A 27,648-nucleotide genomic window follows, 5' to 3' on the forward strand; every position below is an offset into this window, starting at 1 on the left:
GGAAGGGATATTTAGACCTTTTTTTTTTTTTCACCCCTGGCTAATAAGGGGAAGTGAATCCTTGACCTTGGGATTTCAAGGCTGCACTCTAACCAATTGAGCTAAGTGGCCAGCCTATGTTTTTTATTTTATATTCCTCCATATTATTTTATACTTTTTACCTTGCATATCTTACTTTCATAATAAAAAAAATTAGTTTTTAAAAAATAAATTCTTAACAATGTTTTCGGGGCTCTAGCTAAAGCCCCCTCTCTTTCCTTTTACAGATGAGCCTCCTGAAGTGTCCATGTGCTCCTCCTTGCCTTCTCTATTTTCTCCTTAACCAAATACCATCTGACTGTAGACTTCGCCTTTCCCCTACAACTAACTGCTCTTACTGAGATCACCTGTGACTTTCCTCTGACTATAAGGAACAATCTTCAGTCCTTCTCAGTCTTGACCTCCCTGCTACATTTGGCATTGTTTACAGCTCCTCTGAAACCCTTTCTCATTTGGTTTCCCTCCTACCCCCTTTTACCTCTCTAAGCCTTCTTTCTCAAGTCTTCTTTCATTGGCTACTTTTTGTTAGCCTATTCCACAGACCTGACTTTCTTCTGGTTCTATTACTGACCTGTTGCCTCTGTGTGCTACACATACTTTTTGTGTGGTCTCATCCATGCCCATGGTTTCAGCTACCATCTCTATTCTTCCAATTCCCAGCTCTATATTTTTAGCCTTTTATTCCTGATCTTGAGTCCAATTTATCCAATTGCCTATTAGACAGCTCCGCATTCAGATCTCACAGGCATGTCAAACTCAACCGTTCCAAAACCAAACTCATCATCTCTAAGCAAAAACATCTTCCTACTGTTCTCCTTATCTTAGTTGGTGGTATCATCATCTGTCCTGTTGACCCCAGCTGGCAATCTGAGAAAAGCCCCTCTTCTTTATCCCTCACAACTAAATGGACACCAGAAGTCATTCTATTTGTTAAATATCTCTGGAATCTGTCCTCATTCTTACATCTTCACTGCTGCTTCACTCATTACCTATGATCTGGATTCCTGTGTATGGATGAGTCTGAAGCCTGGGAAGAGGTCAGAAATATCCTACTGCATTTTCTGCCTCTAGTCTCACCACCAGCCTGCCGTCTTATATTCAGCTGCCACAGTGATGTGATACAAATTCTATTATGCTAGTGCCTGCTTGAAATCGTTCACTTTTTGCCTAACCTTTATAGAATAAAATCCAAACTCCTTAATATGATCTAGCCAGTCATCTTCTGACACTTTCCCCCATGTGCCTTATGTTCAAATAATACTGAAGTACTTCATTTCCCAAACACCCCATGTTTTTTCATGTTTCTCTGAAAGTTTTGTGACATAGCACCTTTGTATATCCAGCTCTAACATAGTACCTGGTACAAAGTATGTGCTCAAGAAATATTTGTTGAATAAATAAAAAGACAAAAAGTTGGGAAGCAAAGAGATTGAACATAAGAACACCCATCAGAAGACTACTATGAGAGTACAATTTAGAGGTAACTAGGAAGAGAGGGAAAGAAAATGCTTTACTGCAACATTTCCTTCAAGCTCCTATGAGGTAAAACAATCATAATCAAATAATTATCACTTTTCTCTCTTTGAAAAATATGAACTTCGTTCATTAGTGCAATTTTAAGTGAAGACAGTTTAACTACTTTTAAATAAAATATTAAACACACACACACACACAAATAGTTCAACATATGGCAATTGCCAAAATCCTCTGACAAAATAAGACCCCTTGGTTATGAACACCAAAGTCCAAGAGAGCAACTGGGAAGGGTCATTTATTCTGCAGACATTAATTGGGCTGGTATAGACACTGCTTGGCACAGGGGATACAAAGGTAACTAATACGTAGTTCCTGTCCCCAAGGAGCTCATGGTCCCCAAATCACCTAGCCTTGCCTTGGGCATAACTACACCAAATCTTTTACAGAAAGCCAGCTGTCTATGCTAGGGTCAGTATTTAAAGTCCTTTCAGTCATAGGTATAGTTATACCTAATTCTTTGAAGTCCAGAAATGGAAACTCATAAATTCAGGACAAAATGCAACTATTGCTTCCTTAATGGAACAGTTCCTTTGTGGAAGAGTAATGGACTTGGCCCTTCCTTCCCCAGAAAAAAGTAGCACTTAAGATTCTGAACAGTCCTCTGTTCAGTGATGATCAAGCCTTCCTTTGAGCAAGTTTAAATGACTCAGCCACCAATTCTTTTCTTAGTTTGAGGACCTTTGGGACAAGCAATGCAATGAATGTGTCCATTTGGGGCCCCTTTGAAGAAAGGAAATTGCTGATTTGAGAGGGTAACTTCACCATTTATTAAGGAAATCTATGGGGGAAAACGTTCCTAGCTGAATGAGAGAGAAGATACTTTACTTAGATTATGTCATTCAATCCTCATAACAATTTTGTGAAGTTGCTATTAATATTTTTATTTTTGTAAATTAGGAAACAGAGGCATAATGAGGCTAGGTCCCTGGTTCAAGATCATACAGCTAAAATTATTGGACCTGCAAATCAAGCCCAGATTTGTGACTCTGAGGCCATATTAGTTCCACTCCAATATTGGTTTGCAATGAGAAATATTCCCAGAGGAGGGGAAAAGGGAGTGAATACCTAGAGGTCTCTTTTTTTTTTTTTTTAAGATGGCCAGTAAGGGGATCTTAACCCATGGCTTTGGTGTTATCAGCACCACACTCTCCCGAGTGAGCCACAGGCCGGCCCGTAGAGGTCTCTTTAAACCAGGAGTAATTCATGAGTTTGCAGAAATGGGCAAAATTTGGGGTTTCCTTCTGTCATTTGAAAAAAATAAAATATGTGAATTTCTATTAGGTTGGCAAAGATCAAGAAGTTTTAAAAATCCTTTTTGTAAGGGTGTGGAGAAAGAGTCACTTAAACATTGCTGGTAGGAGTTCAAATTGAAACAATCTATACTGGGGACAACTTGGCAATATCTATCAAAAGTATAAATGTATATACCTTTTGACTCAGCACTTCTACTTCTAGAAATCTATACTACAGATTTATTTGCACATCTGCAAAATGACATATGTTCAAGGTTGTTTGAAACACAACAGATTGGAAACAAAGTGCCCACCAATAGAGAATTGGTTAAATTAAGCTACATCTATTCCATACAGCTCAAAGAACGAGGAAATTCTGTCTGCCAATAGGAGTGATTTCCAAGATCTATTAAATGAAATAAGTAAGATCCAGGAAGTGGGTTTGATATGCTTTCATTTATGGAAAAAGTTCTGTATGTATTTGCTTGTGTAGGCGTAGACTATCTCTGGAAGAATATACAAGTTACCACTATGAAAGGGTAAGGTATAACTGGATCCAGCGGAAGGGTGATTCAGAGCAAGAGTGGAATGAGAACTTTAATGCCTTTAAATGTTTAACCATATGAATATGTTAGGTATTCAAGAAAATAAATTGAATTAAAATTAAAAATAATAATTAAAAAGCACATGTTATTTAAAGTACCTTATGAGTAAGGCATAGAATGTCTTTTTTATGAGCAGCAGTATGGTTAGTGGATATTGGTGTTAGACCCCAATGAATTTTGGTCTTACTACTTGCTAGTTGTGTGACCTTGAACATTACTCTAAACCTCAGTTTCCCCATCCATAAAATAAGAATTATCTCATAGGACTGGGAATTGAATACACACAAAGCACTTAGGCTCACAGAAAACACTCAGTAAATGTAATTATTACTATTTCTGCCCTAAAACCTCCAACAATAAACCAAATTCTGATTTGCTCTGGCTCCTTTTGGACTAGTCTGGAGGCAAAGAGACAAACTGCATGATTTCTCATGAAGGTTTTCTACCCAGAGGCTTCAATCTGGGGACTCCACACAATCTTCAAAGACATTCTTTTTTCCTGCTGCTGCCACCCAACCTGCAGACCTCCCACCTGTGCTAAATGAAGTGTGCTTGAAGTGAGGAGGTTACTCAGAACTCAGCCCGTTTATGTTTTCTCAAGGGTGGAAGGCGGGAAGAAATCCTGTTGACACAGTTATATAAAGCCTGTCACTCAGTCCCCTGCCTATTACCTCTGCAGACCGTTATGCATATTAAAGAAGGGGGGGCGGCAAATACAAAAGAAAAATAAGCTAGAGAGCGTGAGAGAGGGAACAAATCAGCATGCTTGAGGGAATCCACGTGGTCGCCAATCTGTAACTGATCAGAACAGCTACACTGAAGCAAAACCCCCAGCGCCCAACGCTAAATGTATTGCAATGGAGAAACCGTCCACAATGGGGTATCTATGTCCTTAGCAGAGTCTGGGGCTGCGGTTTAAGACCCTCCCGCTACTCCCACCCTTTTTGCACCTAGTAAGCCACGCGATGTAACAACGGAATCTGTTTCTGTGTGTGCGTTGTGTGAGTGCGCGCTTTGCAAACCATCTGGGCCCTATTTTGCGCGGTTGGAACGATGATCGATCCGGGACGAGTTGGGGGAGTTGGAGCTTGCCGGTGTCTCCTCCCTTTTTCTGCTACCCTCCAACCCCCACCCTATCGTTCACTCTGCACAAACGTTTCGCTTGTTGAGGGACGTAGGTTTTCAGCACCAGGAGGCCGTGGACCTTCTCTGGAGGCGTGCAGTGCAGCCTCCAGAGGGCCAGAGCTGATTGCAACCTGCTCACCACGACCCTCCCCCTCCTTCCCAAATTCGTCGCCCCAGGCTGTAATATTACAAGCAGTGCGCTGTACCGGTGCGGGAGTCCAGGAAGGCTGCGTGACCTTCCAGCGAACTCCACCTCGACTGGGGGGATGGAGGCTGCCCCGGGGCCTGCAGGCTGTGTATCGATCTCCCAGCCTCAGCCAACGCAAGTTCTCCCGGCACAAACCCCTCCCTCCCCTCTCGGCTTTCCCAGCCTTGCAAGCTTCTAACGCCTTGCTAGAGGAGCCCTCCCTCCTTTCCCGCAATAAAGTAAACCCTGTGGAAATTCGTCCCCCTCCCTAACCCTCCTCCTTACTTCCCCCTCCCCCCTCAGCTTACTAACCCCGCGCACAGAGCTCGCAGCCGGCGGGCCCTTTCCATACAGTGTGTCATAATGCCCAGCGCTCTCTCCTCCTCCCCCTCTCTTAATCAGAAACGTGCTCGCGAGCCCTCCTTCCTCTGCGTGCATACATTAGGGTCTGTTTTGCATGCAGCGGCAGGCAGAAACCGGAGGAAGAAGGGGCGGGGGCGCTTTTGCCCGCCTCTTCCCTCCAGGCCCCGTTAGCCACCCAGCTTCATCTTCGTTGTAACACCGCGTCGTTAGCGGAGCACGCCGTGGCTCCGATGCCCGGGCTGGAGAAACGGCCCAACTCTCTGCAGAAGGGCACGAAAGCCCGAAGCTCCTCGGCCCCGAGTACACAGTAGGGCGAGGAGGTGGCGGGAGACCTGCCACTTGGTGTGTGCATTTTGGAGAGTGCTCCGGCATGCAAATGGGAGGGGCTCCTTTTTTTTTTAAAGCGTATTCATTGAGGGCCTTTCTATTTTGCATATAGTAAACTGGGCAACGCTTCTGTTTTGCATGTAGTACAATGAGGGCTCTTTTATTCTAGATGTGTTCAGTTCGGACTAACACATCTTGCATCCGTGCCCCTAGGCGGGGGAGAAGGCTCACTCCTCCCCGACCAAGCAGCCGCGTTATACTGGATGCTGCTCTCCCGGGCGGTTCGATTCCCAGCGCGTCCCGGGAACGTGTGTAATCGGCCTCTCGGCGCTCCAGGCTGCAGGCGGCCCGGCTCCCTCCGCCTCCATCCTCCCAGTAGTCCTCGCCCCCTCCCCCTCTCCCCGGAACCCGCGCTCGGCTCCGGGCTCCTGGGCTTCCTTCCCCCCTCCTTTTCCCTAGCAATGCCGCTCCCGGAGGGCGGGGCATGCAGTTATCCAGGTTGCGGGGCGGGCGAGCGGGCAAGAGGAGACGGCCCGGGCCTCTGGGTAGAGCAGCGGCACCCGGCGGCAGAGGGATAGGCCCGAGGCCGGTATACAGCTTACGGGGCCGGCGGGCGAGGCCCGGCGCTCTGCATAGCGGCCACCGGGACGCAGGGCGCCGGGCGGCGCCGAGCGGGCTAGGCAGGTTCCCGGGCCCCAGGCCCCCCCCTTCGCCTCCCCGCCCCCCTGTGTTGTCGCCTCTCCCTCTCGCTGCTTCACTTCACGGGGCGAACATGGCGCACAGCTGTCGGTGGCGCTTCCCCGCCCGACCCGGGACCACCGGGGGCGGCGGCGGCGGGGGGCGCCGGGGCCTAGGGGGCGCCCCGCGGCAACGCGTCCCGGCCCTGCTGCTTCCCCCCGGGCCCCCGGTCGGCGGTGGCGGCCCCGGGGCGCCCCCCTCCCCCCCGGCTGTGGCGGCCGCGGCGGCGGCGGCGGCGGGAAGCAGCGGGGCTGGGGTTCCAGGGGGAGCGGCCGCCGCCTCAGCAGCCTCCTCGTCGTCCGCCTCGTCTTCGTCTTCGTCATCGTCTTCAGCCTCCTCAGGGCCGGCCCTGCTCCGGGTGGGCCCGGGCTTCGACGCGGCGCTGCAGGTCTCGGCCGCCATCGGCACCAACCTGCGCCGGTTCCGGGCCGTGTTTGGGGAGAGCGGCGGGGGAGGCGGCAGCGGAGAGGTAAGGGGGCGAGGAACCCCCAGGTCCGGGGTCTCGACCCTCTGCGGAGCCCCTTCCCCTCCCCCACCCGGGATTGAGGAGCATCCCAATTCTGGGACCATCCTGGAGTCCCTGGCCCGGGGCAAATGGCCCTCCCGTCTTGGGACCCTCATACAGGGCTGCAGACCCCCAGGCGTCCCCACCCCGGGGTTTGGACCCATCTGGCTAAGGGCGTCTGCCCCTCACTCTCCTCCCCCGACCCTTCCCCAAATCCCTTGGCACAGACCCCCTCGCCGGGGTTTCCCATCCCGGGACTGAACCCCTCCTCCCTTTCATAGATTACCTCATCCGAGCAAGATTCCTCCCTCCCTCCTTCCTAGAGACCTGATCCCGCCACATCCCCGCCTCCCTCTCTGGGCAGATGTGTTACTCCTAGGGCAGTTTCCTCTCGGGCATCTCTCTGGTGATGGCCTCATCCAGGGCCACGTTCTTCTTCAAGCCCTTGGGGATCGACGTCCCTTCCAGCACCTTGCTTCCGAAACCCCGATGAACCGTCGCCCTATCCCCGGGCCAGGTCCCTATGTTGCCAGCCACTCCCCCTTCCCTCACCTCGACCCTGCATCCTCCATCCTTCACCTCCCACTCCTAGCAGACAGATCCTCCCTCATCCCGCCCAATCCCAGATCCCACCGGGGGAAATCTCCCTTCCTGTCCACCTGGCCTCCCTCACCTCCTTTTCCTCTGAAGGTAACGGTGATCTTATACAAGTAGTCTCTTCCCCCATCTTACAGGACTACAGTTTCTAGCCTATTGGTAGCAGGGACTTACTCTACCTTCACTCCACCCTTTCCCTCCTTTAGAATGAAGTATTAGTGGCATCTTTGAGGAGAAAATAGTCCACTCTCCCCTAGGCTTAGAGCAGAGTAGCTTTCCACCGCTCCCCTGGAGAGGAGACAGGCTTTCCCTCCAGCTCTGGGGAAGGGGCCCGTGTGAGGGGAGGTGTTTGTGGGGGGACTTGGGCAGCATCCTCCCAGGGGAAGCAGCTGCTCTCCTACCCCACCCACTGCGCCTGAGAGCTCGCAGTGTCCAACCCTAGCTCCCTCCTGCCCTTCTCCTTTCCTCCATCATTTCATTATTGATCCACCTTTTCCTAGGCTAATTCTGGGCTTGGAAGGGGTCGGGGGGGTTGGGGTGAGGAGAGTAGATAAGGGACAGTTTTACTTTAGGGTGGTGGTGGTAGTTGCTTTAGGTTGGGAGAAAAAGGATTATGGAGCAAAGTTATTCCTTAGAAGGAAGAGTTAGGGTTCTCTTTCCGGTTCTTATACGGGGACCAAGGTGGATGAAGGATCAGAGGTTTGCCCCTTCCTCATTAGTACTGGGGTGAGAACAGGGATGCAATGATAAGCATTATTCAACCCCCTTCAGCAAGAAGGAAAGTTGCCCTGGGAAGGGAAGTTGAGTTCAGGTTTAGCAAGTGGCATTGCGCATTTGTTTTCCATTGGATGCAGAAGGGGGAGTTTGAGTTGTAGGGGATGGGGGAGAATGGGATGGGGGATGCTAGGAGGAGGAAGAGCAGCTGCTAGGGGCTGAAGCGAAGGGGGGTAGGGGGTTGCTGCTCTGGAGTGCTCTTGATTGAAACAGAAAGGGAAAGATAACAACCAGCCGTTTCCTGCGTGCTCTGCCGTTGGTGCACACAAAATATCCTGGGCAAACCCCTTGTCCCCTATTGTGCCCCGCACCCCTTTAGATTTACCACAAGATCCTGGGAAGAAGGGGTGGGAGGAAATCCCAGGGACCCCAGCCCCTCCTTTTAAGGAGCTGGCATTTTTTAGTTGTTAGTCTTCCTGCCTCTTTTTTTTTTTTTTTTTAATCGTTTCTAAGGCAGCCTGATCAGGAGACTGACAACAACCCGCCTTCTGACAGAGCAAGGAGGACATGATGGGGGCGTGTTCCTTGCTATGTAGCTAGCTGCAGCGTCCCCTTTCCCTGCCTCTCTCTGCTCTATCTCCACCTCCTTTTCCCAGCCTTCAGAAGGCAGCTGCAGTCAGCAGGGTTGTTTGAGACTATTTATTGGTTGCTATAGATTATTATTTTTTTTTGAAAGGCCAATTCTGTATTTTTTAAGCTAACAACACAGATCCCATGTAGTTGGAGAACCAAAGGCCTCATACATGACAAAAAGACTGAACCGTTCAGGTTACTTGCATGGAGTTGGTGCTTAAATGTGAGTTGATTTTGCTTTTTTAAAAGATACAGCAGCAAAAAAAAAAAAAAAAACTTACATTTCATTTACCTGCTTATTTTCAAAATTGAGACTTGCCTGGTTATATGTAGAATTTTAGCCCCAAATATATTTGAGTATAATAAGAAAGTGTCTATTAGGAGAAGTTAGTCTATTTTAAGAGGATCCTAAGAAGCATTTTCTTCTTGTTTAGCATGCTTATGTATTTTGTATTGAAGAACCAAGTATTCACAGTCCAAATGTTGTTATCACATGTTCAAAAGCAAAGTTGTATGCTGACAGCTTCCAATCACAGCTTTCAAGAGACTGGTTAGAAAGAGAGCCACCTGGATTCAGGGACCTAATGTCTGGGCACCAGAATATTTTATCTGTTGGTCTTTGACAAATCACCTTTAAAGTTTTAATCAGGTGCTAATATTTTCTTATCCACTGGCATTATGAGATGATTGTAAACCAGTGTTTTATTTTGCTTAAAAGTAATATATAGTGTAGAGCCTGTCAAGAAATTGCAGATATTTCAGCTAAGGTCATATCAATAAGGTTTTTTTTCCTTTAAAACTTTTGCCTGAACAGTAGTTGAAACTTCATTATGAGAAGAGTGGTTGACTTGTTGCATTAAACTTCACTATTTTTTCTGAATTGGGCTTGAATGAGTTGTTATTCCATTGATAAGCTTTTTATGTGGTAGTTTGAATTAACCTACTATGGGTTGATGGTGTACATTTATTAGTGCTAAACCAGAGGGATGATATCCTCTCACCTGGTAGTTTTCAGTGTAGAAGCCATGCATTTTGTTACATAGTCTTACAAATGAATGATAAAGTTCCAAAAGGGAAGTTTAGGGCTCACCCTGGGCTGACATGTTTATAGAATTCAAAAGATTGCTTCTTAGAACTTGCTTACCGCTCTGTGTCAAGTCTCGTCTGAATTTATGAAGAAATGGTTGTAGGACCCAAAATGATTCTAACCTCCTTAAATTCTGGTTTGCTGTCAGTCAATAATGACTATAACCTGCCCATAATGAAACCTAACTTAATACTTCTAAAATTAGGTGACAGAACTTCCAGATCACTTCCCTGTTTGAACTCTTAGCCATAGGAGACTTGTCCTTTACTGCCATTGGTTCCTAACTTCCCTTGTATTGAATATCTCTCTGGATAACAACTACATGTAAGAGTTCTTCATGACCAAATTCTGTTAAAATGGGATTTAAAAAAATGCATAGGTGTTGCTGGTCTCTTATTTGGACTTTCTGTATGACAATTAGGAAATAGAATTGAAGTTTTGTTTTATTGAGCACTGTAAGAAATCACAAAGGTTCATTTTTTGCCTTTCCTCTCTCCCTCCATTGTGTTAGTGTCCCATTTTTCTGAGGCTTAAGTAATGTTCGTACTACTATACTTTGCCATCTGAATAAACATAGCACAGCAGCACCTTCTGTGTTGGCTAGAAATTGGTCTGTTTTAACATAAACTACAGAAACAGTTTATTGAGCAGCAACTAGTCTTTATTAATTTCATCATCAATCCAGTTATCTTCCCTATCTCCTCACAAAATGTTGAAAGCAAAGTTTCCATCCTGATCACAACATAGCAAATTTTAATTAGATATTAATTGAAACTGAATTACAACGTTGGTGTGTGTTTGTTTTCATTTGAAATTTCAGCTCAGTTCACATGGACTGAGAGGTGGACTGAGATGGGCTTTTGGGTTGGGCTTAGAAAAGACAGTAGTTCTGTAGCTGAAAGGTAATTAGAGAGTGTTTTTTGTTTTTTTTTTTAATGTTCATTGGGCATGTACCAAGAGTGGGAGTTGCTCCTTTAAAGAGTGCTTTCCCAGCTAATCTTCAGCTTGGCAGAAGGAAAATGAAGCAGAGAATACAAGTGGAGTAGAAGAAGCCTCAGAGTGGAAGTCAGTGGACATGGGCTCTCATCTCACTCATCTCTGTCACTGACCAGTTATTAGACCTTGGGCAGTTCACTTTTAACCTTAAGTTTCTGTAAAATGAAAAGGTTGGATTAAGTAGCTCATGAATTTTTTCTCCAGTATTCTGATCTTTTCTATTATATTAATTTTTTGGTCAGGTCAGAATTTCCTATTCTGTTTATTTCAAAAGTCAGAGCCAATGAGCCTGTTAGGTAATTTTTGATATGAGATTATACATTTGCCCATTTAACTGGCATTATTATTAAGAGGAGAAATTTCAGCTTAATGGGAAAGTTTTCATTGTGTGGAAAAAAATACAAGGACTTTGCTGAATTTGACCAACTTCATTTATAAGAAAACTAAGGATAAAATTTTAAATAGTTCTGAGAACCTGTAGAACCTCAGACATTATCTGGTGTTTAGAAGCCCTCTTGTTTGGTAAAATTTGTTTTCATGTTTTTACTGTTGTAAATTCCTGATTATACAAAAGGGAAGTTATTTTCAGTCTAGGTGGTATTTTCCTTTAGGTGCATGAGCTTTTAAATGAAAAGAAAAATCCAATACATCAGTGTATTTGTAAATCCAAAATGATAGTACTTATTTTGCAGGGAGTAGTAGTTGATATGTCCTGAAATGAAGTACTTTGGTTTGTACTGAGCATTAGAAGTGCAGTCTTTGGAACTTTTCTTGATCTGTCACTGAAAACCATATGACACATCCCCATCTTTCCCTTCTATTTAATTATCTTAAGGTACATGCTCCTGTAGGAAATCATCATTCACAAAATAGTGATTTATCTTTTTGATTGGAAGTTGAGAGAAAATACCTCTATGCTGACTTAATTCTCATCTCTTTGCTCACCTTGGAGCTGTCCTTCCATAGAGCAGCTGTGTAGACTCTACAAATTGCCTCCCTTGCCCTGTGGCTAGAGGAGGTGGCACCAGTGCGTTGCTTGCTCAGAGGTATAACAGACTGCAGTGCCTCTCTCTCTTTAGGAGACTCACTGTGTTTTAATTGTAGGTCTCCTAATTAAGATCTTTGTGCCTGCCCACATTCCACTAGTGTTGGCACAGAACTTCAGCTTCCTTCTAGCACTTAACTGAAGGCCTTCAGTCAGGCCTTTTGTGAATATCTTGTCTCTTTCCATTCTTCCTCTGCCAAGGTGGAGAGCCCAGCAGCATAGACCTTTGAGGAAAGGGGGAAGCTTTGTGACTATCACTACTTTGGAGGAATTTATTCAAGGATTGCTGGGATGGGACCTTCCTTTGTTTGCATATGTTATTTTCAGGGATTAAGAAAGGTTAAATTACTAATGAGTCTGGCATGAGGTACCTACATTTTAATCAGATTCTTAACCCTGTAGGCACTAGTTGGAAAGAGGATGCTAAAGAGTTCGCTGTTATAAAGTATTTGCTTGGATCTTATCTAGATTGGTTTTTGAAGCTTGATGAATAAAATCTTATCTTGGAGTAAATCACAGACTTGTGACTTTTGTGGGCTGGTAGGTTGTGAAGACAAACAATCAAATGAAATTATTGATTACTTCTAAATTATATCAGATTTCAAAACATAATCTGAATGAAAGTTAGCTTTGAGATTTGAATTAACTTTTTTGGTTAGAAAAGACATCAAGAGGTTTTAGAAATTGTTGAGTTAATTAAAAATACTCTTGTGGGCTCCAGTATTTCTTGAGAAGTTCAGGAATTTTCTAGGCTTCTAGAGTAGTTTCAGAATAAGAATAATTTTCTGAAAAAGTAGTTTGACTTTAGTTTTTGTTATATTAGTGCTCAAAATACAGCATGTCCTTTAATAGGTGAGCATGTGGCATGCTGGAGGAAATGCTGTCTTGTATTCAGAAAAAGGAATCTTAAATCCTTCACCTGGACCCAGATGGTTTCATTGATCTCATCAGTATGAGGTAGGCAGACAAAGGGGTATTTTTTGTTGTTATTGTCATTTCATTGGTTGTGAGGAAGGCCCGAAAGAAGGAAGTACAGGATCTTTTATTGCATGCATTAAATGAAGCTGGAGGCCTGCACTCTTATACCTGAGTGGGTGGTTTTATGGCCTAATTCTCTAATTGCTGGCATTTATGACAGTGTGGATGCTACTGGCCCTGTGGCTGAGGTAGATTGTGCTGGAAATAGGGAGAGAAAAGAGGTCCTTTTGTTAGCCTTTTCATTTTCCCCCTCAATAAGTTCTCTGAGAAAGCCCTGAGGAAATACACAGACACTTGGACTGAAGGAATGACTTCCCATAAAATGGTTCTTAAAAGGATGGTTTTTTAAAAGGATGAGCTGCTTTTCTTGACCTATCCAAAGAAATCCATACCACCACTGTTAAATATTTCAATGAGCTTTTTACCTTGTCAGGTTACACACCAGGGGAAGCTAGTCATGAGGCTCTAGCTGCTGCCAAACATTTGCTCTTAAAGACTGAGACATTTTAAAGAAAAGTTTTGTTGTGTGATTTGTAAGTTGTTGTGGATGATATAGGTCCCCTTGTAGGATTAGTGCAAAACTTCTTAGAAACCAAACTTGGTTTAACTTTTTACATGTTGAATATACCACCCTAATGAGTTTTAGTTTTAAGGAAACAGTTAACAAAGATATAAATGTAAGAGTTAGTTGGCAGTTTTTTGTGCAGTATATGAAAATTCCCCTTTCCTTGAAATGAATAGTTGTTTTTCTGTTTGACAAATAGATTGAAGGGATTTCCCCAGATATCTTATCTTTAATCATCACTACAGCAATACCTTGTGAAGTACCAGTGGGTAGGATCTGTTCTGCTAGCATTCATTTCAGGAGTTGAAGTTTCTTCCATATATTTTATCCATTTTCTTGCATTTCTAGTTTTCTGTTTTGTTGGAATGTTTAGGTGTAGATGTTTTGATGTCTTTCAGCAGCAAGATCTATGAGCCTTTCTAACGTTTGAACTGTTTGAGAGAGATCCAACCCTTATTATCCATGCTTTCCTGAAGCATTGTTTCATTCTCATTTTACAGCATCAAAGTAATTGTGGCTTTCTCTCTTGAATTAGGAGATGTAATATTACTTGTGAGAAGTGTTTTTGGAGAAAATTTTTTCATTAGGCTCTCCTTTGTACTATCTCAGTTTTAAAAACTAGGGAGAAGTTAGTTAATCGCTTATCTATAATAAATGTCTTACACTTAGAGGAATAAATACTTTTACATACCTATATTCAACTTCTGTCCATCCACGAGTATTGACTAATTTTTAGATCAAACACATTTTCCTTAGATTATTGCCTTTAATCGTAAGCAGTAAAACCTTGTGGATAACATCTCTTTAAGGTTGGTTAATGAGGAAATCCTTTTGTAATCTCTCTAGCATGGATTTTTTAATTTGTGCATATGTAAATACCTTTAGAAAGGAGAGCGAGAATGTCTTAATCTAATCTGTAATAGCCTGAGATAGTATAGCACAGTAATTAAGAGCCGTTAAGACTGTGGGCTCTGGATTTAGACTGCCTGGGTTCAAATCCTAGCTCAGCCATTTGTTAGCTGAATGATCTTGGAAAAGTTTCTTAACCTCTCCCTGCCTCAGTTTCTTCATTTGTAAATTAGGGGTAATCATGCTTCATAAAATTATTGTGAGGCTTAACTGAGATTATGCATGCAAAGCACTTAGCACTTTTCCTGGCCCGGAAGAAGCCCTAATTATTAGAACTGAGAAATTAAAAGGACACAAGTGATATAATCTCTTTTTTTCCACCAAGATAACTGGTTTTTATTACTTTGAAGTATGTATGTATATGTGTGTACACATACACCTATTTGAGTGCTGTAATCTCGGTTTTAGAATGTTCTTGATTTTGTTCTGGGTGTCAAGTTCATCAATAAGCTAAGTGGAACCAAACTGAAGGCTAGCCACTCATCTTGATAACAGTGGGTACCATTGGTGTCCAACTAAAATGTATTTAAAGATGAGGCAAAAATGGGAGAAGAAAGACAACAAACAATGAATAGGCGGGTAGGATGCCAAGAATACAGTGCCTCCATTAGCTGATCAGCCCAAGGCAGCCAAATTGAGGTTGGTGCTCCTGGTCTCTATGATTAGGGTTCCTAATCTTTTCATGAGTACAAGTACTTGTTGATCCCTTATAACATGTCTGAGGCTCTTCAGGGTTCTTGGCCCCCAGGTTCATTTCAGAGCTTATCTCCTGAGTGTACATTCTCAGTTATGTGCTTCATTCAACCACGTTAGACTACTGAATTACTAGGTATTCTCCACGGTGTTTATATACCTGCCTTTATACTTTTGCTAAAGGCTCTCCTTTGCCTTAAAGACCCATTTTGACCTGCCTCTGGCTTATCCATCGTCCATGGCTCATCTCGATCCCCATGTCACAACTCTTCCATGAAGTTTTCACAGATACTACTACTAGTTGAAACTCAGCTTCTCCTTTCCTGTTTTCTTATTGTACTTTATATTTTACCCTGAAAGAATTTACCCTAGGATGGCTTATGTTGTAAATATTTTTGAATGTATCTCTTTTTCCCATTAGATTGTGACACCCTTAAGACATGGGCCATTTCTAAGTCATCATTTGTGTTTTATATTGTTTACAATAGTGACTTTTCATATAGAAGGCGATAGGTGAATTTTATTGAGTTCAAAATTTGATATACATACAGTTTTAGAAATGCTTTGCAAGGGGCCGAGCCCCTGGCGCACTCGGGAGAGTGCGGCGCTGGGAGCGCGGCGACGCTCCGGCCGCGGGTTCGGATGGGTGCACTCACTGGCTGAGTGCCAGTCACGAAAAAGACAAAAAAAAAAAAAAAGTAGAAATGCTTTGCAAGGACACATCATGTAAGCTAGGAGAACTTGTACAAGACTACTAACAGTAGTGACTTTTTTTTTTTTTTTTTGTGGCTGTCTGGTCAGGGATCGAACCCTGGACCTTGGTGTTACCATCTTTAACCAACTGAGCTCTAACCAACTGAGCTAAGTGACCAGCCCATTTTTTTACTACTTTAAAAAAAAATATTAAATTAATATAAGTATGGCAGAAGACAGTTTAAGAGCCAGCATAGGACATTTTTGTAAAGATACGGATTGGGGTTTTTAAAAGTGATGTTGAGGTATCTTGATGGAATGGCATTATCTTTTATGTAGATAATATTTAGCACTGATCATCCCCTTACTTGAGTATTGTTTCCATTTCTAGGTTCCTCAACTTAAAAGGGATGAGGAGACCTTGGAGACGGTTCTGTGGAGACTCAAAAGATGATTATATGGTTGGAAATCAGTCCTATCAGGAAAGGTTGAGAGAATGAAAGGTTGAGAGGCAACTTAATAACTCTTCAAAAAACATGAATGGATCCATTATTAGGAATGGTAACCAGCTGTTTTCCAGCTCCACTGATGCTAGAATAAGAGAAAATAGGTTTAAACTGAAGTAAGGGGTAGTTGTGTAAAGAACTTGTTGCTAATAATGGTTGTCATTGTAGTGATGGTAAAAAGTTTCCCCAAATAATTTTATCACCTCTTGAGGTGAATTTTTAAAGTACAGTCCTACCTATATATGATAAAATGACCTCTCAAGGTACCTTCTCTTTCTGTGAATCAGTAAATATATTATTTAGCTCCTTGAGGACATGGATCATATTTTACACTTTTTAATATTCCCTAAGAGATCCTAGAGCCTCACTGGCTCCCTAAGAAGTAGGGAATTGTGAGTTTATGGCAATAATTAACTTTTAGTAGAAAGCTTCCAGAAAAATGTCCTTATAAAATCATATTTTTGTTTTTATAAGAGAATAAAAGTTTTGTAAGTGGAGCTAAGAGAGAAATCTTAAGCATCAAGAGAAACCAGGGAAAACAGGAGATGTGGTCTCAGTTTGGAAAACAAATAAGTATAGCTTTTATGTCCATTTTCAGTTGTAATATAAAGAGATATGCATCAGAATATCCCTTGTTTTGGTTATCACTGCTTGTAGATGTATTATAACAAGTGCTTGTAAGTTGTTTCCAGTCTAAGCTTGCTTCATGTGAATTGGTATTATAAAAGCCTCTGACCCTTCAGGCTGTGTGGAGGGTTTGCATCACTCAGAATGAAACCTTTTTAGATATGTTGGGTTGCAGAAAGCATTTCCTGTACAGTCAGAATGAAAACTTTGAATTGGGATTATTCATATAGATTAGCAAAAGTCTGGGCAGAGCTGATATTAACACCAGACAGTTTTCCTACCAATTCTTAGCTCCAAAATCTTGACTGAAGCTTTAGGATTTTTGAAGTTAGTACTGTAATTGTATATGAATTCCTTCTTTGAGGCAAATTGATACTAGGTTTATTTAAGGTTAGTTACATATATTGAATATCTCTACATTTCATGTAATAATTGGTGTTCACTTTTAACCAGACAGTCTCATAAAATGACTAGACTTCATAGGTGAAGCCGGATTGTTGCAGGAATTCTGCAAGTGGTGGCAAAGTGAAAGGTAATTTAACTCCCTAATTATAAAATTGGGTGTCATTTGAGAAACTCTGGGAATTAGAGATAGAACAGATTCATGCTTTTCCTGTAACTTTTTTTTTTTTTTAAGATGACCGGTAAAGGGATCTTAACCCTTGACTTGGTGTTGTCAGCACCACACTCTCCCAAGTGAGCTAACTGGCCATACTTATACAGGGATCTGAACCTGTGGCCTTGGTGTTATCAGCACCACACTCTCCCAAGTGAGCCACACGCAGGCCCCTTTTCCTGTAACTTTTAATTGCTGGTCATACAAGGGTAAATTCAGAAAGCGGAGATTATGAAAGCAAAGAATACTTCTCTTATGATTCTTTATTCTACTTGAGAGATTCTAGTGTTAGAGTAATAAAAAATACCAGGGACTTTTTTTTTTTTTTTTTTTAAATAGGTTAATGCCACTTAATGTGGGCTTCTCAGAATGTGATGGCAAACTTCCAGATATGATGTGGTAGTCAGAAGAGACCAACTGGTTTTTAAATATTAAGAACACAAAATTTCCCAACTCATATATTTGAACTCTAATTCCTAAAAAATAATGGGTCAAAATCATGTTGGCTGACTTGGTACTTTGTTGTTTTGCCAAAGGGAATGTTCACTTTTATTGTCTCTAACTTCACGTTACTCCCTCAGAAAACTGGCTTTACAGAGAGATAACTCTTTACTTTTAGAGGGAAAGAAGTTTGGATTCCTCAGTGTTACTACAGAAGGAAAGAGGCAAACTGACTTTTACACCAGGATAAGAACAACAAGCTGGAAGAGAAAACTGAAATTTTATAGTAGAAATGTGTAGTTGAATGAGGATATAGCTCAAAATGAAGTAAACTATTTAAAGTTGGCATATGGGGGACCAAAACCTCTTATAATAAAAAGAACAATCTCTGAAAATGAAATTGGTGTGTGTTTGTGTAATTTTTCCAGCCTGTTCAAATAGATCTCATCATTTTGTGGTACTTTCCTATTAGAGAAAAATAAACTCTGTGATTTTGAGGATTAACTCAATTTTCTACAGTGTATCAGTTAAGTGGGCTTATTTTTTCTGCTTCAACAAGCAGATAAACCAGTGTAGACTTGGAACATGAGGGGTAAGGAAGTATACCTTTATTGAGTTTTTTTTTTTTTTTTTTTAATATTCTGCAAAGTAATTTGGGGCATTGCCAAGAATCTGAATAGCTTACTATCTGAAATAGTACATTCATTTTGCTGGTTCTTTTCTTTTTTTTTTTTTTTAAAGACAGATGAGCTACTTTATGACTCCCTCTTTTTCTGAGGCAGGATGGGTAGAGTTCACATGTCTCATTTGCTTAGCAGTTTTGAGCATCTTTGCTTCTTACTCTTTTTGACATGGAGTGGGGAAAGGGGCTCTACCTTTCCCTCTAATTACAAAGTGGGTAGCATTTGTGTTTCTTAGGTGACAGTTGCTAGGAAGAATTGAATTAAATATTTGAAAACTGGACTTCATTCTGTGGGTGAAAATTTTACCTTCTATTGTTATTGAAACAGTGTATTATTGTCTTCGCACTCTTTAATCCTAGGTGATCTTTTTGTGTTAACATTCTCAGTATCAGGCAGAGATCATATTTGAGGCAGTTTAAATCTCTTCCTATCTGTTGTGCATTCAAACAACCACTGTTCTCTTTGATACACCAATATCCAGAAAGAATCTGCCATTGCCTCTGCCTCTGATAATCTGTTCACAAGAGACTATGATGTCAGTTCATTAACTGCATATATTTCCAGACTGGTTGAATTTCAGTAACCATCTTGGCTTAGGAAGTTTGCCACTTGATGTCTATGTATTTGGTTATACTACTTTTCGCTTATTGATTCAACAGCATTATTTTTATATTACACTTTTGAAAATGATCTACAGGTGTCACTACATTTTCTTCTATTACAAATGATGAAAAAGTGCCTGCAAAGAGGCTCATCTTTCTAAATGGCAGTCATAAACGCAGTACTTTACAAAGTCAGAAATGAACGGAGATTGGAAAATCTAATTCATTTTTCACAGAATATCTTTTATGTTCCAGGCATATGACAAAGTGATGGGGCTTTAGCATTGGACAAGTCCCTTTTCTCCTGGAACTTACTATCTAATTTTTTTTGTAATAAGTTCAGTTTAAAGTATAGCATGAGGGCCGGCCTCTGGCTCAGTTGGGAGAGTGTGGTGCTGATAACACCAAGGCCAAGGTTCGGATCCCTATATAGGGATGGCTGGTTAGCTCACTTGGGAGAGTGTGGTGCTGACAACACCAAGCCAAGGGTTAAGATCCCCTTACTGGTCATCTTAGAAATTAATTAATTAATTAATTAAAATAAAATATAGCACGAATATAAATACTAAAAGTCTAGTACTTTGCACGATACTTTGGAGATTGGTAATTTGAAGGTTGAAGCTCTCAAAACTAATATTAACAGAATTGTCCTTAGGAGCAATTCAACTACTATTCTTCATTTACTGATTTATTGGTTCTTGAAAATCAGTTATATTATACCAAACGTAATAAATGAATCATGAGATTTTAAATATTCTCAAAATATTTAATAGCTTTCCCCTTCCTGTTAAAAGGCAACTTAGGTACTACTACATCCTCTGCTGCCTTCTACAATTAAAGTGCCCCCCTCCCACCTAAGGCCAACCTCTTCATTTGAGGTCCGAATTCCATCCCCCATCATCTACTCAAGGTTGTACATGTAGTTACCTCCTCTCTCTTCTGCTGCATCTGCAGTTTCTCTCTCACGACTGGATTGGTCCCATCATCATATAAAACTGTCTGTCTGAACATAATCCTTGTTTTAAAAAAAACCCTTGACCTCACATCCTCTTTTAGCTGCTACCTGATTTTTTGCTCCCATTCACAAAACGCCTTGAAAATGCTGTGTGTAATTGCTGTTCCCACTTGCTCACTTCTCATCCTCTCCTCAACCACTCCAGTTGGGCTTTTATCCCCACAACTCTACTGAAACAAGTCTTACCAAGGTCCTCAAGGACCTTTATCATAACGGATTGAATAGATAATTCTCAGCCCTCACCTTATTAAACCTTTTGGTAGCATTTGAACCAGCTGCCCACTCCTTTCTTCACATACTCTTTTCTTGGATTCTGTAACACTGTACTCACCTGTGTTTTTTCTTAGCTCTGTGGTTATTAATTTTCATTTTCTGTATGGCTTCTTTCCTCTGCTTAACTTTTCTGAATGTTGGAGGCATGCAGAAGTCTACTTTTGGCTACCTTCACTGTCTACACACACTTCCTAGATCCAGTCCTCATCTGTATGCTGAGGAGTACTAAATCTTTGTCTCTAACACTGACTACTTCTTAGAGTTCCAGACTTGTATAACCAACTGCCTATTTGACATTTCTATTTGGATAATAATAAGAATGGCTAACATTTACTGAGTGTTTATTGTGGGCCAGGCTGAATTCTGAGCATTTCACATTTATTATCTTACCTAATCTTTATGACCCACCCTCCGAGGTGCCACTACTATCCCCATTTTATAGGCAAGGAAACAGGTATACATTGAAGCATTTGGATATCTGATAGGTATCTCATACTCACCAAGTCCAAAAAGTTTTGATTTTCTCCCTCAAATCTTATGTGTTTCTGGGCTGGCCAGTTAGGTCAGTTGGTTAAGAGTGTAGTGCTGATAACACCAAAGTCCAGGGTTTGATCCCGGTACTGGCCACCCGCCCCCCCCCCCCCAAAAAAAAAAAAGCCTTTTCCATTCTCAGTCTCTTTGTTTCAGAATAACTCCACCATATACCCAGTTGCTCAGGCCTAAAATTTAAGTTATTCTTGATTTTTCTCTTTTTTTATTCACGTCTCAAATCTAACCTATCAGCAAATTCTGTCTGTACTACATCCAAAATATATCCTAAATCTAATTTCCTCTCAACAACTCCACCACCAAAACACCAGATATATCCATTCTAACCTCTTGGTTGGACTACTCTCAACTCCTTGTTGGTGTTCTTACCTCACTAAAGTGTGTTCTTCACTGAGCAGCAGTGAACTCCTGTATCAAATCATATTATTTCCTCACTTTACTCCTATCAGTGTCTCCCCCAACTGCTAGAATAAATCCAGAGTCCTTACTATGACCAACAAAACCATATGTGATATGGCCTATGGTCAAGCCTGCTTCTCTAGCACTATCTCTTTTCATTCTGCTGCCAGAGCCACTCTGGCATTTTCCTGTCTGTCACACATCTGTCCTTGTTGCCGTCGCTGGGTCTTTGTACTTGCTGTCAGTCTAGGACACTACTCCATCGAGGTCTTCATGTGTCCGGCTTTTTCTCATTTAGGTCTAACCAAATTCAGCAAGTTTTTTTTCTGCAAAGGGCCAGATGGTGTAGTCCAAAAGCAACCACAGACAATACATAAATGAATGAGTGTGGCTGTGTTCCGATAAAACGTTGTTTATGGACAATGAAATTTGAATTTCATATAATTTTCTGTTATAATAAAGCTCTTTTTTTTGGCAGCTGGCCAGTACAGGGATCGAACCCTGGACCTTGGTGTTATCAGCACCACACTCAAACTAACTGAGCTAACCGGCCAGCCCCGAATTTCATAAAATTTTCATGTGCACAAAATATTTTTTTGATTTTTTTTTTGACCGTTTAAAACTGATAAAAACCATTTTAATTGTAGTTTGTGGACTAAACAAAAACAGGTGATAGACCAGATTTGGTCTGTGGCCCATAGTTTGTCAATCCTTGGTAAACTATCACCTCAAAGAAGCCTTTCCTGACCACCCTAGTAAATATAACTCCCACTGCTAACCCCCGTCAATCCTTATTGTCCTGCTGTCTTTTATTTATGTGTTTATTTTCTGCCTCTCCACTAGATTGTAGCCTCAGGAATTTTGTCAGTTCTTGTGTTTCTTTAGAGTCTAAAACAGTACCCAGCAATGCTCAGTAAATACTTGTTTTATGATTTAAGCCAATCACATTTGAATTATGGCTGTAGACTTTGCTATCTGATCTCTTTTTCTCAGTCTTTTTTTTCTACTTTAGTTCATTGTATATACCATTTCCAGAATAAACTTCAAACACAGTTATGCATTTTCTACATTTGAGAACTAAAGGTAGCTCCCTGCTGCTTATTGTATCAACTTTCCCCATACTGTCTGTCCTAGAATTTACAAGGTTTGGATACTTCATTGTCTTTTATCTTGGCCCTGCTGTAGATACCCCTTTTCTACCAAATCATTTTTACTAATCTTTGCATCTGATCTTCTTTTTCTTCCGATTAGTTTTAATCAGCCATTTCCCATTACCTTCTTCATGATTTATTTCCTTCAGAGCCACATTCTTAAAATCTTTTGATAATCTGAAGAAATCTGTTCTGTTCCTGACCTCACAGGCACAACTGCCTGTGACTTCACAGAAATTTCTAAGCATACGCTTGCCTGTAAACTTTTCTGCAACTAACTCCATGCTTAGCCTCTTTCCTCCTTTCTGAAGAAAATTCCCTTCTATTGTGCTTTGTACTCATTCCCTCCTACTGCTGTCCTCACCCCCACCCACACCCCCCTTTTTTTATTACCCTTTTGCTTTTCAGGATTTTCAGTCTCTTCTTTCCTGCTTCTGTGTTCCTCTTCAGCATATAAACATAAAAATAATAATAATCATCATCATCTTCCCAAGCTGGTCTTTCCCTCCCGTGGGCTGTATCTCTCCTTCCCGCATATAAGTGAATTTTTAAAAAGTAGTCTATACTCATTTCCATTTCCCAACTTTCAAATCACATCTCAATCCACTTCAGTTTGGCTCCTCCTGCCTCTGACACTGCATTAAAATTGGCCTTGGTAATGTTACAAGTGACCTACCAACCTGCTGTACAAGTTTCAATCCTTACTCAACTTGACTACCCCTTGACATGTGTTCTTCTTTTGACTGTTTTGTACTTACCATGCATGATCTTCCTCATTGGACATTCCATTTTCAACTCCTTCCTTGGCTTCCCCTTCCTATGTATGTTGCTGAGTGTAGATATGCCCCAGGTCTCTGCCATCCACCTGCTTTTCTTTCAGTATTCTTTCTCTGGGTGATTGTGGGTTTTTTTTGGTTTTTTTTTTTTTAAAGATGACCAGCAAGAGGATCTTACCCCTTGACTTGGTGTTGTCAGCACCACGCTCTCCAAGTGAGCAACCCGGCCATCCCTATATGGGATCCGAACCCGTGGCCTTGGTGTTATCAAGCACCGCATTCTCCCGAGTGAGCCACGGGCCGGCCATGGGTGATTGTGTTTTCAGCATTCATATATTCGTTGAGTCAGGTTTGTTTCCTCCAGATCATTATATCCTATAGACAACTTGGAAAAACATGTCAAATTCAAATGTCTAAAGTGATCTCCTTTCCCTCTAGTATACACCTGTCTCTTTTCTGTATTCCCAATCTTGGTAAATATCACCATAAACCTAATAAACCTAAGCCAACCACAAGTCTTTATTGATTCTTCCCAGTTCCTTAACTCAATATCAAAACCTTGTCCATTTTGCCTCCTAAACATCTATGGAATCTGTCCTTTTCCCTCAATCCCCATTGCCACTGCAGTCATTTTATAACTGTTCTTCCTGCCTCTGGTTTTAAAGGCAATCTCTACTTCTCCACTGCTGTCATAATCGTCTTTTGAAAATCCAAATCTAATCATGCTTGTCTCCTGCCTGAAAGAGTCACTGACACACTATAGCCTTCAGGATGAGGTCCTCACTTCCTTAAAGATAAACTTCAAACTCATGGAGGCATATAAGACCTTTCATGATCTGCCTTCTGCCTTTTTTCCCCCTTGATATTTTCTTCCCCTTTCCCACATCGCCTAGGGCCTAAGCAATACAGAACTGTCTAATTTCACTCCATGCCATCTTCTTTTGTGCCTCCGTGTCTTTGTATGTGTTACTATCTCTGCCTTCTATATATCTCCCCACTCCCCAGCTTTATCATCCTTCAGAAGTTAGATTAAGTTTCCATCCACTCTGCAATGGCTTTCCTGACCCTTTCTCCTTGACTGGGTTAGTTGCGTTTCTGCTGTGCTCCCATATAAGTTACTTTAGCAGGTATTTCTCTAGCATAGCAGTCAACACGCTGTATTCCATTAATTTACTCATCTGTTCTTGACAGACTAGAAGGTCCTTGAAGACAGAAGCTATCTTTTATCTTTTTCTTCATCCCATAACCCAGTAATGGGCTTGCTTCTATATTTTAATGAATGAATGAATGTATTGGTTTAGTCTGTTCTCCCAACCTGAGTGCACTCTCCCTATGCATTTTACGAGATATTTAAACATTTTTTTAATTGACAAATGATCATTGTGGGTACAGATGCTCCTCAACTTACGATGGTGTTCCATCCCAATAAACCCATTGTAAGTCAAAAATATCGTTAAGTTGAAAGTACATGCACTTTGGACTTAAGATATTTTCAACTTATGATGGTAAGTCAAAGAGTGTACTGAATGTGTATTGCTTTCACACCGTCATAAAGTCAAAAAATTGTAAGTCAGGGCCCATCTGTGTTTATGGGACACAATGTGATGTTTTGATCTATGTATACATAGCAGAATGATTAGATTGAGCTAATGAACATATCCATCATCTCACTAGTTTATCTTCTTTTTGTGGTGAGAACATTAAAAATTATTCTTTTAGGGCCGAGCCCATGGCGCACTTGGTAGAATGCTGCGCTGGCAGCGCGGTGACGCTCCCGCCGCGGGTTCGGATCCTATATAGGACTGACCGGTGCACTCACTGGCTGAGTGCCGGTCACGAAAAAACGACAAAAAAAAAAAAAAAATTATTCTTTTAGCAATTTATACAGTATAATATACAGTACATTATTAATAAGTAGTCACCATGCAGTGCAGGATATCACTAAAACTTATTCCTGCAGTCTAACTGAAACTTTGTACCCTTTGATCAGCATTTCCCCTTTGCTCGTACTTCTGCCCCCCTCCAGCCTTTGGGAGCCACCTTTCTACTCTGTTTCTATGACATCAACATTTTTAGATTCTACATGTAAGTGAGACCATATAGTATTTGTCTTTCTATGCCTGGCTTATTTTATTTAACATAATGTCCTCCAGTTCCATCCATGTTGTTGTGAATGGCAGAATTTCCTTTTTTAAGGCTGAATAGTATTCTAGTGTGTATACATACCACATTTTCTTTATCTGTTTATCCTCTGATGACACTTAGATCACTTCTCTATCTTGGCTATTGTGAATAATGCTGCAGCGAACATGGGAGTACAGATCTCTCTTTGACATACAGATTTCAGTTCCTTTGGATATATGCCCAGAAGTGGGATTGCTGCATCATATGGTAATTCTATTTTTAGTTTTTTGAGGAATCTCCATATTTTCCAAAATGGCTGAATAATTTACATTCCCACCAAAATAGTATGCAAGAGTTTCTTTTCTCCACATCCTCACCAACACTTGTTATCATTTGTCTTTTTGATAATAGCCATTCTAACATTAGGTGTGAGGTGATATCTCATTGTAGGTTAAATTTGCTCCCTATGCATTCTTAAAAGTAAGAATCATATTGTCTAATTCTCTGTAGTCCACCGTTATTTCCTACTACAGTTCTGTTACCACAGTAGGTATTTAATGTTTTTTAAACACTTGGTATGACGGGTCTTCAAAAAATTCATGGAAGTATTTGTATTATCTCTTAATTCCATTTTTTCACAAACTTTTTGAAGTACCATTGGATATTGCATTCCTTTATTTTCATTTTACAAACTTTCATTGAGTGCCAAATTTGTGTCACATAAGAGGAATACAAAAATGAATAAGGAAACTGTCCTGATCCTCAAAGAGTGCACGCTCTAGAGAAGGAAACAAATGTGTAAATATATTTTTTAAAATCCCTTCTCCCTTTAAATTTAATTTAAAAATTAAATACTAATAATGGCGTGTGCATGTCTTTAAAATGCAGCATCAAGACCTCGGTATTTTAGAGCTTGTAGCAGTAGACACAGGGAATTGTGCCAGCAGAAGTGATGGCTAACTGGAATAAATTGCCATAGGGGAAGTGTTACTCTTTTTTTTTTTTTTTTTGTCTTTTTCGTGACCGGCACTCAGCCAGTGAGTGCACCGGCCAGTCCTATATAGGATCCGAACCCCGCAGCGGGAGCGTCGCTGCGCTCCCAGCGCCGCACTCTCGCGAGTGCGCCACGGGCTCGGCCCCTCTTTTTTAAACTATAGCTGCCAAGATGCACAATTTGCTTCCTGGTTGTTTCTTCAACTTCAGTTGTTCTTAGTAATTCTCTTAGTTCTCCTGTGGACTTCTCATCTGATGGAACCATATATGATGATACCCAAAATTAGGAACCTTCGAGGAAAAAAAAAGGATTTCAAAAAATGAATGCCTCAGGAATGATTTTGATACTGTCTGTGATTATTGATGTTATTTTCAATTGATTCATTGAAATTAATTTTGTAATTGAAAGGATTCGATTTTTCAAACTCTTGAGGTGAGGGCCGGCCCGTGGCTCACTTGGGAGAGTGCGGTGCCGATAACACCAAGGCCAGGGGTTCAGATCCTATATAGGGATGGCCGGTTATCTCACTGGCTGAGTGTGGTGCTAACACCACGTTGAGGGTTAAGATCCCCTTACCGGTCATCTTTAAAAAAACAAAAACAAAAGAAAAACTCTAGAGGTGAAAAATTTTGGAGACAGAAGAATGCTATTCGTTTGCTAAAGGGCATGTCTGAGATATCTACCACTTAACTGAGCACTCTGAGGTACTGAGGAGTCTCCTGGTAGAAAAGGAAGGAGAAAGGTATGAGCAGAGTCATCCTAGGCGTTGTTCTGTGGCCAGGAGTGGCTGCGCATATTTAATAGAGGAATTTTTTTTTTTTTTTTTTTTGTCGTTTTTTCGTGACCGGCACTCAGCCAGTGAGTGCACTGGCCAGTCCTATATAGGATCCGAACCCGCGGTGGGAGCGTCGCGGCGCTGCCAGCGCAGCGCTCTACCAAGTGCGCCACGGGCTCGGCCCTAATAGAGGAGTTTTTGAAGTAGCTTTGTAACTTCCATGTTGGCCTGGGAGGTGAAGAACTTCAGGTGAGTGATTTTCATTTTGACTGTGGTAAATTAGGAAGAATTTAAGGGAGAACTAAGAGCTATGCATTTCAGTCGAGGGTAAGGAGGAATGAGCATTGAGGTCTATCAGTTAAAATTTCATCAGATCACTGGTATTACCAGTAACTGTCACATCTAATCACTACTGACTAGATGATTTAGGTCTCGATTACCTAAATTTTCTCTGATATCTAACCCTGGAGCGGTGCCTAGTTACAATACTGTGGGATGGAGATATATATACCTTGCTGTCCTTTGGAAAAATTTTGAAGTTGTTGAATAT

General features: G+C 41.6%; 1 protein-coding gene across 1 annotated transcript in view; it reads left to right on the forward strand.

The window, feature by feature from the left end:
- The first annotated feature begins 7,146 nt into the window (after positions 1 to 7,146).
- The window catches only part of KMT2A (lysine methyltransferase 2A), a 76,409-nt gene continuing 55,907 nt past the window's right edge, over positions 7,147 to 27,648 (forward strand). The window contains exon 1 of the mRNA XM_063093342.1: positions 7,147 to 7,347. Coding sequence (XP_062949412.1) covers positions 7,147 to 7,347 — 201 coding nt within the window. The remainder of the gene's footprint in view (positions 7,348 to 27,648) is intronic.

The sequence above is a fragment of the Cynocephalus volans genome, chromosome 4 (assembly GCF_027409185.1).
Source record: "Cynocephalus volans isolate mCynVol1 chromosome 4, mCynVol1.pri, whole genome shotgun sequence".
Classification (NCBI taxonomy): domain Eukaryota; kingdom Metazoa; phylum Chordata; class Mammalia; order Dermoptera; family Cynocephalidae; genus Cynocephalus; species Cynocephalus volans.